Source organism: Centruroides vittatus, unplaced genomic scaffold (assembly GCF_030686945.1).
Source record: "Centruroides vittatus isolate TY-2023 unplaced genomic scaffold, ASM3068694v2 contig_747, whole genome shotgun sequence".
NCBI lineage: Eukaryota > Metazoa > Arthropoda > Arachnida > Scorpiones > Buthidae > Centruroides > Centruroides vittatus.
In genome coordinates this window covers 730,048-748,171 of record NW_027122483.1, presented here as the reverse complement: position 1 = coordinate 748,171, position 18,124 = coordinate 730,048, and the positions used below count along the sequence as shown (strand labels likewise).

Sequence of the window (18,124 nt, the reverse complement as noted above, 5' to 3'; positions counted from 1 at the left end):
TAAATGACTGTTACACTTTATTATAAAACAGAATATATTGAGCCAACAGGCAATTGTTCTAAAAAAATTTTCATAGTTTATATCTCTGCCTCCCTCCCTCCATAGAGTTTGCATCAGATTACAATGAAATAGATGATTTTCCAGTGAAAGGAAGGCTGAATGGATGCACAAAATTAAATTGAGATGTTAGAATATTTCCATGACTTTTTTTTTTAAATGTGAACCTTAAGATTTAAATATAGTTAATAACAAATATGTTTGAATGTTTCTGTACAACTTTTAGGCTCTTCAAAACACCAGAATTTAAGTATTGGATACAATACTTTACCAGCAAACGTGAACACAATGTCCGAAGCGATGTATTTACATTATTATTATTATTATTAATTTTTTTTGGGATTTTATTCTCCTAGCAAGAGATGTTACATATTAAAATATTGATATAATAATATAACTGACTGTAATATATATATATATATATACAATTTTCTTAAATTTTTATATATATATATATTTATATTTATATATATTTCATTTATATACCTTAATATCTAATTTTGATCACAAATAATTTAAAATTAAGATGATATATTTTAGAAAATAATATATATAAATGTATAATCAAGTAGATAGGACATGCAAGAAATAGTTCTTACAATAATATATAATTAGTAAATTCCTCGACAAAACTGGTGACTTAAATAAGATGATTTGAAGGGTTTCGTTACGGCGACCGCGCCTAGTCCACCGACTGAAAAATAATTATAAAAAATAAGATTATTAAAAAAAAAAAAAAATGAGAAGACTAAGAACTTCATGCAAACTCTCACTTCCTATTGCTGCTATGGTGGGATCTATGCAACGTTAAAAATTTTACACTTATAAGTTTATGATCATTGTTGTCCCACGGAATATCTACGCTGCAGATAAAAACGTTTACTGTTCTTTACTCAGACGATAACAACGATGGACAGGACTCGAATTTAACTCGCTTCCATATAAAGAGAAAAACTCAAAAAACGATGGTTCGATGAGACAGCATTTGTAATAATTAAGCAATAATTAAGAGATGATATAACAATTATGCTCATTCAACCATCCTTTCAAACATAATGTACATAGTGAATAAAATGCATGGAAGGTCACTTGAGGTGGATTGGTACACATTGGTTGAAATTATCACAATATTGGCCGCCGGGCCAGATTTTCTTCTTTTCTTTTTATTACGATTTACACTATATATCCATAATTGACTAGGTGTAATTCTAGAGTGGCCATCTAAATAATCACAGCTGAATAAAATAATACCATTGTTTCATTTTGTGTACAGAAAAGACTGCGAAACACTGGCCACCGATGGTTAAAGTACCCGATGGAATGTTAATCAGTTCCCACTTTTTGGCCTTTCCTCGAGAAAGCCAAGTATTAAAATGTAAAGGACTGACTAGTTTTCTTCAAAAATAATAGGTACTTTGTGTAAAAACTAACTAAAAACAGGAAGAAAACTATTTAAAATTCCATATAGATTCTTCATTTTTAACAATAAAAGTAGGTTTGTTCTTAAGGACATTCTATGAGGAAAAATGAAAGGAACTTTGTTTCATTGCCAAAATTATATATATATACATACATATATAATTGGGTTCTGTCATTAACATGAAGGAAAGCTAAAATTTAATTTAACTTTCTTGGCATAGTTATGTTTTCCTTTCTTACACTGTACACTATTTTATGAAAAATCTAAATTATTGAATATTTTTTTTTTCCAAATCTGAGAGAAATATATTTTGTAAAACTAATGTTTGTTGAAACCATAGCACCAGTATTGAAAGATAACATTCATAAATTCATTTTTTTCTTTGCTGTAAGACACTGAAATTTGAACCAGAACTGCAGATTTTTGATGACACTAATCCATTAATTCCTTCCAGGATGGCAGATATGAACTGATTACAATCAGATTATTGTGTACCAATTTTAAATCACATAATGGCATTGTCCGTCTCCTCCTTTAAAGATTGGTAAATAAGGAAAAAATATATATGTATATATATATATTTTTTCCTTTTCCTTTTTTCTTTTTTTTTTTTTAATTTTGGATATCATCCAAAACAGTCTTTACATAATTGGACAATTCTACATTCACTATGTGAAGTGCAGGGGTCAGGCGTGCGATTTGACTCTCATTTCCATGGCGGTACCACGACCATGATAGGCGGGCGCATAGGACGGGTCGTCTACGTACGGATTTGATCTGTCCCCGTGTTGGAGCCTGTCCCTCCTATTGTAGTGACCTCGACCTTCGCCGTAACCACGAGAAGGTCCCGCAATGGGTATGCTACTTGCTGGAGGTGCCGAAGGTTGAGGTCCCGGATAGGGTGGTGGAGGTCCGCTCGGAATTCCTGGTTGAGGTGGTGGACGATGTCGCTAGAATTAAAAATTGTTTTCATTATTATTATTATTATTATTATATATTTTCAAAATTTTATTAAATCAAAGATAGGAATTATTATTATTTATTTCTTCGTTATACCAAAAAATGTCACAAACATTGAGATTAATAGAGAATGCTCTATTAATCTCAAGCAACAAACTGTCACTTCCCTATCAGAAGGTAGTATCTGATTCACCATGCTCATTTCAATATGGCAGCTTCCAAGCAAGCCACATAGAAAGATTTTTGTCTGATTTTAACATTTCTAGCACTGGTAGTAAATTAGATGATTACAATCAACAAATGAATCAAGATATTGATTCCAGTGACACTAATGATAAACATTAGCAAGATTTGCAACATGTATAGTACATTACACAGCAGCACCATACATAACAGACTCAGTACCAAGGAAAATGCTCATGCAGTATTAATAGAAAAGATGAGAAATAGGCAAGTTTTGAGTATTATTGCAAAGTTTCCTGCAACAAGTTTGACTTATCATTTCATGAAAAAAAAAAAAAAAAACTTTCTGCCCTATGTAACAAAACAATCTAAGATAAGAAGAAAATGACAACAGAGAAGACCTAATACCATTAACACATAACAAGCAAAAAGATTATGTTCCAAAAAAAAAAAAAAAAAAAAAATTAATGTTTTAATGTTTTGATCTTCTATATTTTGGGTGTGTCCCCCAAAAATGACCATTAAATAATAGTTAAAAAATATTTTTTCAATTAAATAAAATGTGTAAAAAATTACACACACTATTCCATTTTGAAAATTAGAAAATTTAGATCTTAAATTCAAGCATAGAATTTTGGAAAAGTTCTTAATGGTGAGCAAATAAATCATACAGTAATTTACTTCTCTTATCTGTTTTGTAAATACAATACTCAATAAAAAAAAATTACCTTTCTGCGAAGTGTGTCAGCAGGATGTCTTAATGTATCAGTAATACGAAGAGCTGGAGCTTTCCTAGGATTACTACTTGGTGTATGTACAGCACAACATTTGATGAAAAATCCCATAAAAATGGCTAATCCAACCAACATCAACATTACAGCCCACCAATACGTCTAGAACAACAAATATACTTAAATATTTTTGACATAATCTTTAAAATTTGATTAATATACATCTACTTAAATTTTACCGTTATCCACTCTTTTATATTCTTTAATGTTTGCTGATTTAATAGCAGGTTTTTCAGCCGTGCCAACGGTCCTTCTGCATCTACAGCTCTGCATTTTTGAAATACATCGCAATATCCTTGATAATCATTGCAGGGTGACCCTGGCTGAAGCTTCAGTCCACTAATATTTTTCATAGAAGGAATCTTATTGGTACTTCTGCATGTAGATGGTTGACCTTTCAATTTATAAAAATATAAGATTATTACTAATTATTACCGACCTAGAAATTTTAAATCAGTTCAATATCAAATAGCAGAGTCAAAAATACTCATTATTGATTTCAGATTCTTGAAATGAAATATATTTAAGCAATTTAATATTCAATGCTACCTTTACTTTGACAAGCCACTTCACACATTTCTTCTGGCTTTGCACCATTTGCACTTGTGAGAAAACATTCTTCCATGTCATATTTCTGACAAATTGATCCTGTACATTCACCATTCCAACACACTTGGGTTCCTTTATTACATTCGGTTTTATTTGGTTTTGGTTCCGACATTGGGCAAATTGCACTTCTTCCAGTAAACAATGTTAAGGAAAATAAATTTTCCTGAATTGATAAACTATTTATTTAAGATAGTTCATAAAAATAATTATATAAAATTAAAAAGAATTCAATAAAGTAGCTGAAGTGTGCATTTTTTAAAGTAATTTCTTTAAATATTACAAATCTTTAAATGAACATTTTAAACCATTTCATAAAAAGATTACTTATTCTATAGAATAAGAAATTTTTCTATAGAATAACAAATTGCAATATTTTAAGGACCAAAAAAAATCTATAAAACATTAAATTTTCTAACTCATTAACAAGTACATTCAAAGGATATTTGCAATAGGAACTGAGAGTACATTCCGATTCAGCTCTACACATATCTCCAAATTTAACAAAATTACAAGAAGGCAAACAACAGGGACCTTGACTAGGACTTCAAATAAAAGCAAATGTTAATAACTCAATTTTTTAATATATTAATTTCAAAATAATTTAAAATACAGCCTTACCTGCAGTGAGCACCAGGCCTTAAGGTACATCTTTCAGCATTTGGATTTGCCAACTTATAAGGTTTAACATCGCGAGGATAACAACATTTATCACTGCACTCTTTTCCGTCATATCCGCAATCACACGTTTCTTCGGGAGCTTCCACAATTTTGTTACCACAAAAAGCACCATCTCCCTCTAAAAATGTTAAAAATTACAAGTAGTTTTGAATAAAAAGAGAAATTTAAAAAATTATTTTATAATTGATAGTTATATCAAACACACATTTTACAAAAATATAAAGGTGTTATAATAAAAAATTAAGCTAAATAAGTCATTCTAAATATTAAAATTTTTGTGATGACTTATTCAGCTGAAGTTCCATACTTTAAGAACAATTTTTGTTTTATGTATATACACATATATTTATATATACATAAACCAAAAATTGATCTTAAAGTATAGAACTTCAGCTGAATAAGTCATCATATATATAACAAAAGTCCATCTTTCATAAAATACAATTTATCACACTTACTTTGAAAACAATTTTCTTTGCCTTCGCCATTGAAAACTGCACGAAGCACCGTACTAATATTTCTAATACTGCAAGGGGAAAATTTATTATTGTTTAATCTGTCTCCAGACGTAGCACTGGCATACATAATGAAGTTTCCATCACTACCACCTGGTCGACATTCAAGAGGATAATCATGCTGTAAAGATTTATTTTTATTATTTCCTTCTGTAACAAGGAACACAGTATGAACTTTCTATTAAAATTGGGCATACATTTATAAGAAAATACATTTACTTCATTTATTATTTAAATTTAATTGCTAATGACGATTTTGCTGTAAGACATAATTTGATATGAAATCTTGAAAGCAGTTTATTATTATTATTATTATTATATATAAAATTATAAAAAGCTAAATGATCAATCATTTGAATGTATCATTCGCACTCACATTCTGTTCAATAAGTATGAAAGCATAATCTATATGTTACAATATTTTAATATATTTAAAACAAACACACCTAAAAATATGCTTTATGTGTTTCTTAATTAAAAGAGTAAAAAAGAATAATTGAAATATTTCAATCACGATAAAAATATACAGTCTTCAAAAGGAAAATTATTATAAATTTAAAATGGTAGCAGTGCTAATTATTATCTGAGAACATTGTAGTGTACACTAGAACATTAGAAAACTTTCCAAGTTTCACATTTGTCTGTTACAATTTCTCAACAGGTGCACCACATATTGCACAGCACACATCCTAACAATACTCAAATTCCTTCCTACAGTAGATCTAAATTTGTCACTCATTTGTTTTTAAAATGGATCATTATGGTTGATGAAATATAAATACACCAAAACAGCTAAAAAATCAAGTTAATGGGGCTCAAAAGATGAAACAAGACTAAAAAGACCATGAAAAGTCATTCAAAAATTAAGGTCATGCTGACTGCTTTGGAGTGCCATGGTGTTGTGCATCACAAATTTGTTCCAACTGACCAAACTGTCAACAAAGATTATTATTTGAGCATTTTGTTTTGTTTGCATGAAGCAATTCATAAAAAACCCAATTTGCAGCAAGAAAACTCATGGATTTTGCACGATGATAATGCACCTGGCTCAAAATACTCTTCTTGTTCGTGAATTTTTGGCCAAAAATCCAAAACTACAGTTCTACAAGCTTTGCATTCATTTGATATGACACCTTGTGACTTTTCTGTTTCCTCAAGTAAAATTTCTGCTTCATGGTCACTGTTTCAAGTTGATTGATGCCACAAAATAAAATTTGCTGCAAATCATGAAGGGGTTTATGAAAACAACTTTAAAGCATGTATCGAGGATTGGAAAAAAACATTGGTGTAAGTGCATTGCAGTGGGATGGGATTACTTTGAAGGGAATGAAATACGTTGTGATGAATAAATTCAAATCTTGCATTTTCTTGAACCATTCCAAATACTTTTTGATCACAGATATATATCACATTTTTCTCAGGTAATAATTAATGTAATTATTATAATTTAAAATAGTAGCATTTATTTTAGAAGACCTGGTATTTAGCCACCTAAACTAGTCAACCAAAACTAGTATCCAAACTAGTATTGAAAAGACAAATGTAATATTATGAGTGATATTATTTCTTTTTGAGAAAAATGTAATGAAAGAAAACTGTACAATTATCTTAATTTGGTCTTAATCTCTGGTTTATAAGCAACTATTCAATGAAATAATAAAGATTGAAACTTTTTATAACTTCTGTCAAAAAATTCCAAAAGTGCTAAACAGTACATTAAAAATAAATTACTGTCCCCCAGTTTCTTTTTCCTTTTATTATATCAGGTTGTAAAAGTAAAATTCAGACTGACTTTTTTCTAGAAACAACTAGAAAATAATGTTCTAAAACATTTGATTTGAGTATATGTAAAATAACCATTAAGGATTTCATAAAATATTTCATTGCAATGCCTGACAATAAGGAACTTTAGAAAGAACATATTTGCATGCTGTTACTCTATCATTACAGAAGTGACCATAACACAACAAAGGCTCCCAGTCTGATCTGCAAAGTATTTGTTAAAGCATTCATGGGTAAATGCAGATCAACTAGTTGCTGCAAATGTCAAAGGGCTAATAGTGCAGATGATGATAATGATCCACATTTGTTTGGCATCATGATGGAGCTGCTTCCAATGAACATAACTTTCGCAAAAAGATTCTACTGTGTACAACTGGATCATCTAAACACCAAGATCAAAAAACTTTGCCTAAAAATGACAATGACAGTCTGATACTTGCAAAGATGACCTTAGTGCTTTTTCTGAGGTCATCTGTGTTTTCATGGTGGTACTGAACTTTCTTAATTTTTTGCGTGAAGTTCTTTGATCTTGGTGTTCAGATGACCCAGTTGTTCACAGTAGAATTCTTTTGTGAAAGTAATGTTTGTTGGAAGCAGTTCAATCATGATAATGCTAAACAAATACAGATTATCATCATCTGCAATATCAGCCCTTCAACATTTGCAACCAAGCTAGCCAGTCTGGACTTGGAGGTTCTACTTCATCTATCTTATAGCCCAGACTTGATGCTAACTAACATCTACTTCACATCTTGCAGAACCATATGCTTCAATGACAATACTCATGAAGATGATGTAATAATGTGAGATCTTCTTTGATGAAAAACCTCAATCATTCTAAACTCATGGAATTGAAAGTTTGCAGCTTTGATTGATATTGATGGTGATTACCTACCAAGCTAAACTGTAATTGTTGTTGAGTTAATTGTCAATAAAGTTTTTTCAAAATGTCTAAATTTTACCTTTACAACCTGATATATAGACTATTCAGTCCTATCATTCTTGTGTAATTACTTGAATGTTGAATAATTATGTATTAAGCAATTATTTTCATGGTAAACTAGTTCTGCATTCACACTGTACAAAGAGTGATTTGTAACTTATGTACAACTATTCCCAAAATAAAATCTTTCTGCAGAAAGTACAGTATGATTGAAAGAATCAATCGGTACACTTTGTGCGTATAATATAATGTACTGTACAAGTATTTTTAAAAACTAATTTTCAGTCTCTTCATTCTAGATAATTAATTTGATATTAGAAATTAAAAAAATATGAGTAGACAGGCTTACAAGTAAGAAAAACTCTCAGGTATCTACACTAATATACTTACTGGTGATCCAAAATTATGTCCAATTTCATGAGCTAGAGTTAATTCAGAAACTTTGGGAGCCACACGACTATTATAATTTACAAACGTAATTACTCCAGTATTTAAACTTCTTTTAGTTTGCACTTGTCTGCCATTTACATTTTCATTGTAAGGCTTGTATTTTTCACAAATTCCTCCTGATGCACCTATTTGAAAAAAGTCATGTTTTATTAATTTAAATATCATCAAAATTAATCTTTAATTAGTTTAATCAGAAAAAGAATACAAGCTTTACAAGAAGAGGACAGTAAAAACTTATAAAATGAAGTCTAAATTTCTAGCAAGTAATGATAATGTAACTATATTTTACAAATTCTTGTTACATTGATCATCGAGATGTCCAGAAACTAAAACATCAGATTACTAATGTAAATAATCAGGTTTGAATCCAATCTTGACTTCCAAAAGTTAGAAATAACCATGGTATTTTCTCAACATTTGCAAAAACAAAATTTGAAAATGTTAAACAAATAAAGATATGGCAAATGTAGATCAGCGGTGTCAAGTTTTTGACTGGCAAGCCAAATTACACATAAGTTGATGGCTATATTAATATTAATAATTTAAGATAAATATTATATCTTAAATTATTAATATTAATATAGCCATTATAATATCTTAAATTATTAATATTAATATAGCCATTTGCTAGCCCGATAATTCGGCATTGGTTGTGCTTTATCTATAACGGGTTAGTAGTAGTTTGTTTATATAGGCAGACGAATCATTAAAATTTTGTATTCCCTACATATACAAAAAGCAGGCTTATTTTTATCATTTATAAGTAATATGCCAAATATGTTCACAGGCCAGATTTGACCAGAGGCTGTAATCGCGGCACTATTGAAGCAGATTATTAATTCCAAATAATATAAATGAATACCAATTAAAAAAATGGAACATACAAAACTGACAGAAGAGAAGGAAACAATTTAACAAAAATATTTCAGAATACAATATAATAATACTATATATTTGCCAAATCTTTCTTTCAAATTTCTATAATCTATTTTCTTCTTCAAAGAAAACGTAATATTCTTGAAGAGACATTCCAATATACAGGTAATTTCAATCTACACTTAGTGAAGTAATATAGGTGAAAAATATATTATAATGTTGAATCTTCAAAATGAAAAAAATTATAACAAAGTAATTGATTAAATTTCATTGTTTTGTATTAAATTTTCCAAGCTTGTTTCAAGTTTGGAAAACATAACATAAAACTATATAACACAATAAATACCTGAAAAATTCATTCGAACAATTTTATTTTAATTTCAGGATGAAAAACATGTATTTCCTTACCTGACGCAGATGCTACCCAAGCAAGACCCAATGTACCTCCTGAAAAGTCTCTATATGTAAAAATATATGCCAGACAGAAATCATCGTGATTAAATTGAGAATTTAAATTTAAAAAGTTTGACACATCAATATTTGGAGAACAAAATGGATTTGATCGTTTGTATTCAGTTCCTATATTTGGACATGACGAAGTATCATTGATCTAAAAAAAAGAACAAAATTTAAAATATTAAGAAGTTTTATTTTGATAAATTAGTGTCAAAATATATTAATAATATAAAAATTTTAAGTATAATTTTCCTTTAATTACTTATTTGATGTAAAAATTCATTATCAAATTTGCTATTAAAAATGAAAGTACCTAATTTCTCAAAACAAATTAGCGAATTTAAATTAATTGAATTTACTAAATGCATTTATCCGATCTTTAATACCAATTCTGTAAAGTAAAAGATTAGGAAATGGAATAGCACTGTCCTATATTTACAACTGGTAAATTAATAAGTGGTTATTATGTATTTATATATATAAATATACTCAAACTTGTCTATAACAGAACCCCAAGAGATCAAACAACTCTTCTGCAGTAGACAGGTTCCTGCTATATACAGATTACCTACTATAGGTACCATTTGATTAATGCGATTAATAAATTTCTCAACGTTACCGTGTATATCAAAATCATGTTAATCAAATACAGTGGTAACTCTGTACTCGGTCAAACAATCACCAACCGCTAAAACAAATTTTCAGTTAATAACAAATTTTTATTTTAACTTTATTTTTTTCATTCATCCATAAAAATGTTCTCCAAGATAAAAATGAGTAACCAATTTAAAAATAAAATAAAACCTTACAGCTGCCTACCTGTGTCAGACAAAATTATACTCAATTCACTTTGTTTTTTTCATATATGAAAAAAAACAAAGTGTGTGAGAAACACAATCATCAGCATTTTTTACAACGATTTCAAGTGGATGAAGTGTTTCAACACTATGTGTCTATGACGCACTAAGATTTGTCGCAAATTCAGGAGTTGTTATTCATCAATCTTTAACAATTTCTTGCCACAATTTCTCTGCAACAGCTTTTGAAGGTCTACATGTCTTTTATCCTTTAGTTCAAAATTTCCCAAACAAAACTTTCAAACTCACATTTGACACATTCAGAGTACTGTTTGTATACTGCGATACCCTTTACGAAACTTAAAAACCATGCTTAATATGCCCGATGTGCATTTCATCTGCTGACATTTTGGTTTTATTTCATTGAAACAAAATGTGATGAAAAAAGATTAAAATAAGCTTCAAAACAAAGAATATAATCTCACATCAGTAATTACAAGTTATGAAATTTAACACATCACATATTCATGTTAAGTAAAACCAGCTGTTAATAACATTATTCAAAAACTTTGTTCAAATCTCAATGAAATTACTGTAATACAGTAGTCGCATTTTGCTATTCTGTATTGCATATGTGTATTTTTTGAAATTATGATTTATACATGCTAGGCTTGTTAAATTTGATAAACCTACCAATTTTTCCATTATATGGCCCAATTTTTTTTTTCTGTTTCCACTTTAGATAGGTTTGACTATGTGTGTATGTATATATATATATATATATACATGAATTAGGTTTATAATCAATCAGTTTTAAATATTCTATTTAATTTAGTACTATTCATTTATATTTGATTTACAGTGCTATTGTTTTATAATTATTTAACTCTTTTTCCAAAACTATGTTCTGTTTATTAGTATTTTTTGTATTGAATGCATCTGTTACTAGTATTATTTGCAGCAGATAAGTATCAGTTGATCAGGTGCAAAGGGCCTGAGATACATATTATCAATAAAAGTGATGCAAATATTTTAATGTTGTAAATGATATAAAAGTTTTGTTTTACACTCCTAACATGCAACACAAGTTATTTTATATATTATGATTAATATATAAGAACTACGACAACAAAATCATAAATAAAGTCATTTATTTCAAATTTTATGGTTTGGCACTGTAAAAGCAAATATTTAAACAAACAGAAATCTAATGTGTGGCAGTTTGTCAATTTAATAAATCTAATGTTAAATTATTTCATTTTAATAATGATGTGCTGATACAACACATGGCATGCAAGTTGCTTACATGATTAATGATTGAAACATGTAAATAATTTGATTAGAATCAATTTTTATACACAATTTCTGAACATCCTTAGGTCAAATTTTACTTAAACTTTTGTTTAATAAATTTAGTAGCTAGAAAAAAAATGAATTAGACATTTATACTACGCTTTAAATATATATTAATTTTTATATTTTATATTGAATAAATAAAAATATTCTAAATTATTACTTTAAAATTCATAACAGACAACAGTAGTTGATATCTTGTCTACATTAAACATACAAAAGAAATGTAAATAGCAGAAATATATCAGAATTAAATTACATAAATAACTTGTTTAAGGTTTAAAGTATGGTTCATAATAAACACTATCTCATTTTAAATGCTACATATGTCAAGAACTTGTGGAATATTCTACTTTCAAACAATTATTTCACACTGATTTTAAATCATTAGAACTATTACACACAAACAGTAATTGTATAAACAGTAAAAGAAGCAAATAGTAATACAAATAATGTTTCATGATAAAATAACAGATTTCATTTGTAGCTTCTGTGAAGAAACCTTTAAAATTCTATAAAATGCAAAAGATATAGGTTACAGTTAATCTAAACTATATTACACAGAAAAAAATTTTGATAGATTAACAGAAACAGAAATTCACACAACAGCTTACAGACTTAGATTATTGTTAAACTTTCAGTTTAACAATAATCTAAGTCTAAATAAATAAGTCTTGTGAACTGAATCAGGTGCATCTTCATTGTGAATAAATATCTGATGTGCATTACATAGATGAATTTTTCATGAATCTGTTTCACTTTTTAAATTCATTCATCCCCTTACACCAATAACAGAGTTAACGTATCTATTAAAATGATAAAATCACTCTTCAAAACACAAAAATTTTGCTTGTTCTTAGTATAAGTATACTGTAAATTCAACTTTGTGTAAATTATCTAGTGTAAATTAAAAGTGATAACTGTGTTAATAATTTAGAATATTTTACAATAGTTCCACAAGTTGACAACCTTATAAAATATCTAATAAACATCTCTGAAGTAACATATTATAAGTTATTCTATTTTTTCACTAATCTGATGTAATACTAATAAATGACCAAAAATATTATTTTCCACACTTACCCATCCTATAACTAAAGAAAAATGGAATTTTATGACTGATATTAATGAGGTTTTGACTCATTCTTTAATAAAGTGTAGTATATCAATTGCTCTATGATGAGGATCCCTAAAACTTCATTACACTGAGGGACAGTATGTTGATCCAAACATATATTATATTAAACACATTACTGTTTGTATAGTCTGTGATATCCCATAATAAACAGATGCTGTATTATAAGCATATTAAAACATTTTTTCCTATCTGAAGAAATGAAAATTTCTAGAAAAATCTGCATTTACTCATAGATCTGAAGATCATCTACAATATTGTTTATGTTGAACCAATCTTACTTCAAAATTCTTTATATTATTTTTACTCAAACATTTTATTATAGATTCTTACTTTGCACTCATCTGTCAGAAACAGTATGAAAAAAATTAAATATAAATCAAATAATATGTAGTATTTATTAATTATTAACATAAAAAAATAAACCATACATAATTACATTTAAATTTTTATAACTTACAAGAAAAATTTGAAAAATAGTACCTTTATTCTTTGTACAACAAATTTGATGCCACGATAACCATCGAAATCAGTATTTTCATAAATGTAATTAACTGCTTTTACATGCTGGGAAATCAATGATGAAATTTCTTCTCTTGCACTGCTCTCGGATGGTTCATAAGATCTAATATGTTTCCAGAGGAAAGTATCTGTTTGAATGTATAATGTACATGTCCTTTTATCAATTAAAGGTTCTTTTTGAAATAAAAAATTTTGAGCTTCTCTTGTGTATATATAATGAGGTGTATTTTCTGCACCTGTTGATCGCTCTTTTCGATCACGCATAACTGTTTTAGTTTGCTTTAAAAAAATACATTCAAATTAAAAAAACATACACATTTTATTACAAATATTTCAAATCAAATATTCAATTTTTACCTTTTCTTTATTTGTAAACTCCTTAGTATCAGCAGAATTGCTAACTTCTTGCATCCATTGTAAGACGTCTTCTGTTATACCACATCCACCTAAATGATTCTCCCTTTTATGTGCATGTGGATCTTTGACATCATCTGATGAATAAATGACAGAATGAAATGGTTGAGGATGTTTTACAAAATATTTATGTGCTCGTTCTACATAGAAAACTTTATCTGGAGTATGAATTTTTCCTTCAAATACACCATTTCTTATAGAACCATAAATTGAGGACTCAGGTTCATCTGATAAAAGTAAAATAGATAAATTTTATTTAATTCAATAATAAATTATTAATTTTTCAGTTTAACCATTACCTGGCAAATGTCCACTATATAAATGAGACATATCAATATCAGAAACACCAGATGAAGTTTCTACACTGAGATCTGATGCAAAGGCAGAGGTATCTCTCTTCAATCTTAGATTGAAATGCCTTGAAAACAAAATCAAAATATTTATGTTATATTTAGAGAAGCAAAAATTACAGTAGAATTCGCTTATTGTAATCGCAGACATCTTCAGCTGCTAAATTTATCAATATTGGCATGCCCCAAAAGCATATACAGTGGAACCTCGCTTAACAAGTGTAATTTGTTCCAGAACCTTACTTGTAATGCGAAACACTTGTTAAGCGAAACAATTTTTCCCGTAGAAATTAATGTAAAATATGATAATGCATTCCACGCCAAAAAAAATATACTCAAATGCTGTATTTACTTGCATATAGGACGATTTTATTCATTTTTCACTGCTTCAAAAACCTAGGTCGTCCTATGTGTGTGAGTGAAGGATCGTTTGCGTTTTTTCAAATAATTTTTGTGAACCATGTATAGTTCATGCTGCCATTATTGCAGAGTGCTATCGAGGTCAAGGTGAATGTCACTTTTAAAGAGATGCTCCGAAAATAGCTGGTCACTTAGCAATGATATATAAATGTAGTTATTTCATATTTGTTAAATTGGTATTTTTAATGAATATTTGTACATTCTAAATCATTAAAAATAAACTCTTTCCTGTCATGTGCATTATGATCTTTTGTTTTTGCTACATGGGTATCAGGTGCATGGAAAGGCAATAAAAGCAATCTTCAAAAGCTGATAGCAGTCATTCAGGAAATACTGCATTTTAAATTCACTCGACAGATCAGAGGTCGATGCTTTGTGGAGTAAGAATGAAAAAGAGAAGAATTGTAAAGAAGCTTTGGAGGGCGAGTCCGAGTAGACAAAGGTAATAGTGTCAAGAAAATATGGTTGTTTGTCTTAATACATTCATTTGAAGATAATTTATTTGTGATTAAATGAAATAAAATTAGAATTGTATTAATAAATCTAATTTTCTTTACTTTGAACTTTAAAGTCACACCTCATCCCATATGCGAGATTGTCTTATGTGCGAGTAAATACAGTATTTTATGTATAATGTTTATTCAAAGAAAATTATACGATATACATTATTAAGGAGCGTGAATCATCATCATAATTTCTTCTAGCACAAAATAAACCAATCTGGAATGTCAATTCGATATAAAGAAAACAAAAAAATTATAGACAATAGCACGATGGAGCATGCACACAATCTGGGATTTCCCCATTTGTCATCACTTATTACGCGAGTTGTTTTTTAAAAATTTGATTTGCTTGTTATGCGTGGTAAGGTTCCACTGTACTTTAAACAGATGTATAAAATTTCAGTTATTGTAATTATAGTTCTAATTATTATTGTAATTATTGTAATTCTAATTATAGTTAACATTATCTTTCGATAAATAGACATTCTTAAGCTGTCTTTCTTTTGTGTTATTGGCCTCAACATGCAATTTATAATAATACTAATTGCACATAAGTCTAACATTTAATGTTAAATGCACAATTATTATTTTAATTTTCTTTGTTCACAATATAGGCTGTGTTTATTTTATTCTGGTGATGCATTCCTGGAGGAGGCAGTATAAACAAAATACATCCACATTATTATGGAATAAATAGGGATATGCTCCAGGCAAAAATCAATATTTATATTTTTAATAAACATGTTTGGTACCAGAATTTTTACTAATACAAAATAAGTTAAATTTCTGTATTGTTATTATCTATTTGTAGCTGAAATTGATAATGAAAATTTTATACTGCCACTGTTGATTTTGTATAGTAGTGCTGCTGAATGCAACTTCAGTTCTGTGGTGATGGCATGATTGATGGTAATCAATCAATGACAAGCTAGGCTGAAGATTTGTAAAATATTTATTAAAAGCTATTTTTTGTGCTTTTTCCTCTCCTTGAGAATTTCATAAAAAGGTGCTAAGGCTTCATTTAAACTCCTCCTTGCAAAGTCAGTTTACTCCCAATCAGATCCATTTCGTAACTCTTTCAACCAATCATCGAGCTGGCATTAGCAAGAAATTATTTAAGGACATCAGAAGTTATTACCTTAACAACATTAGTTCATCATCATTTGCCTCCTCCTCTCTTTCTGTGTACAAATTTCAGTAGTTTATCAAGGATTTTGTGAATATGGATGTTCAAAACAGATTCAAAATATACCAAGATATGAAACCTGTTGTTTTTCAGAAACTGTTACTCAATTATCTTAGAATTACCTTTGTCATCTAACTTTTCACATCATTCTTTTTTCATTATCTTTTAAAATTGTTAAATTTATTATTAATTATACAAATTGCAGTAGGATTTATGCTTTATACTCCTTGTAATTTCAAATGAGGAGTAGAAAAGATATAAAATAATTATATTTCTTCTTTTCACTACAAATTATTGAAATTACAGTTATTTTGAATTCATGTGTTTCTGATAAATATCAGCTTAAATTTTTCTGCTTTTTTTCTGTTTGTGTACGATTAATTTCTGCCATTGAAGTCACACGATATGCATTATTATACTTATTTGTATTTTAAAGTAACAAAATTAATTATTCTGGTAACAAGGAATTGCTGCAGCACCATAAACACCACCTTGGATACACTCCTGCCAAATCTGCTAATTCTTCTGTGTAAGTATTTGCATATAACACTTATAAAAAACATTCTACACATTGTCAAAAAGTTTTTTTTGAGAGTTTTTGAGGGAAAATTTGAAGCCAGCATTATTATGAATTGGCATAAAATGAGGGCACAGTCTGTATAGCAGTTTAAATTAGTAGAATTTCTTACTTCAGTTATATACGATTTGTTGTTAAAAATGGCATTGCAAAAACAGCGAGGAAACAACACAATTATAAATTAATAGTAATTCATCTAAACAAATTTTCAAGTTAAATAATAACTGATTTAATATGTCCTTTTAATTTCGGAATGAATAAAACTACAATTTCTACTTACTGTAATTAATGTTATCAGTCAATCACTATATCCAGTATGGCAAAATGTGTGAAATGCACAAGCCTACAATAAACTACATAAGATCAAACCTATAATAAAAAATTGGACACACAAACAGTATGATAGGAGATCTGAGGTCATTCTTACATGTTTGAGAATTGGACATACTCGGTTGACTCATCAATACCTTTCGAAGGGCAATGACCAGCCAGTATGCCAGTATTGCAACTGCCCTCTAAGCGTAAAACACATACTGTGCAACTGCACTGCCTCTGAGAGGATTCGTAGACAGCATTTTGAAAATGCAAGTTTAACAGATTTTGGGCCAGAGACCAAATCTTGACAGATTACTGAACTGTTTGAAAGTCACAAACATTTATAAACATATTTAATTATTATTTATTATTTTTATTTGTATATAGTTCTTGTTGTTATGTATATCTGTAGTGTTATATACTCTTATTATTGGTTTTTTGTTAAATATATAATGTAAAATACAAAAGAGTATTAGATAGCACAATTTTACCATTTGACATGGCGCAGCTTGGCCTTTGTGGCCCTTGCACCAATAAACCCAAACTAACCAACTAACCAACCTATATTCAGTATAGGCAAAGTTATTATAAATCACTTCATCTATATTGATTAAACAAATACAGTAGAATTCATTTAATTTTTATGAAAATATATTTCTTTCCTAAATTTTAAACTTACCTCCCATGAGCTTTAAAATTGAGATTAACTACAGAATTGTGTGTTGATCTTTTGGCACGCAGATGACTTTGATGCAGTAGTTCATTATTATATGTCAATGGCTCATAGTAACTGATGTATTCACTCAATTTTTCTACATAAATTTAAAAAAAA

The 18,124-nt window shown here is 28.7% G+C and overlaps 1 protein-coding gene across 4 annotated transcripts in view; it reads right to left on the bottom strand.

Annotated features, from left to right (window-relative positions):
- The window catches only part of kuz (zinc-dependent metalloprotease kuz), a 49,979-nt gene continuing 31,855 nt past the window's right edge, over positions 1-18,124 (bottom strand). Inside the window, exons 2-15 of one of the 4 annotated variants that reach the window (XR_010881659.1) lie at positions 17,972-18,104; positions 14,241-14,359; positions 13,885-14,168; positions 13,489-13,806; positions 9,673-9,874; positions 8,329-8,513; positions 5,157-5,334; positions 4,639-4,816; positions 4,473-4,562; positions 3,961-4,163; positions 3,591-3,805; positions 3,349-3,513; positions 825-2,427; positions 1-739 (exon numbers count right to left, since the gene is read on the bottom strand). Coding sequence is in view for 2 of the 4 variants with exons in the window: in XM_067277443.1 (XP_067133544.1) it covers positions 2,164-2,427; positions 3,349-3,513; positions 3,591-3,805; positions 3,961-4,154; positions 4,464-4,562; positions 4,639-4,816; positions 5,157-5,334; positions 8,329-8,513; positions 9,673-9,874; positions 13,489-13,806; positions 13,885-14,168; positions 14,241-14,359; positions 17,972-18,104 (2,534 nt within the window). In the remaining 2 variants the exon portion in view is untranslated. Of the gene's footprint in view, positions 2,428-3,348; positions 3,514-3,590; positions 3,806-3,960; positions 4,164-4,463; positions 4,563-4,638; positions 4,817-5,156; positions 5,335-8,328; positions 8,514-9,672; positions 9,875-13,488; positions 13,807-13,884; positions 14,169-14,240; positions 14,360-17,971; positions 18,105-18,124 lie in introns of all 4 variants that reach the window. The other 3 variants (XR_010881658.1, XM_067277443.1, XM_067277442.1) reach the window with 3 other exon arrangements.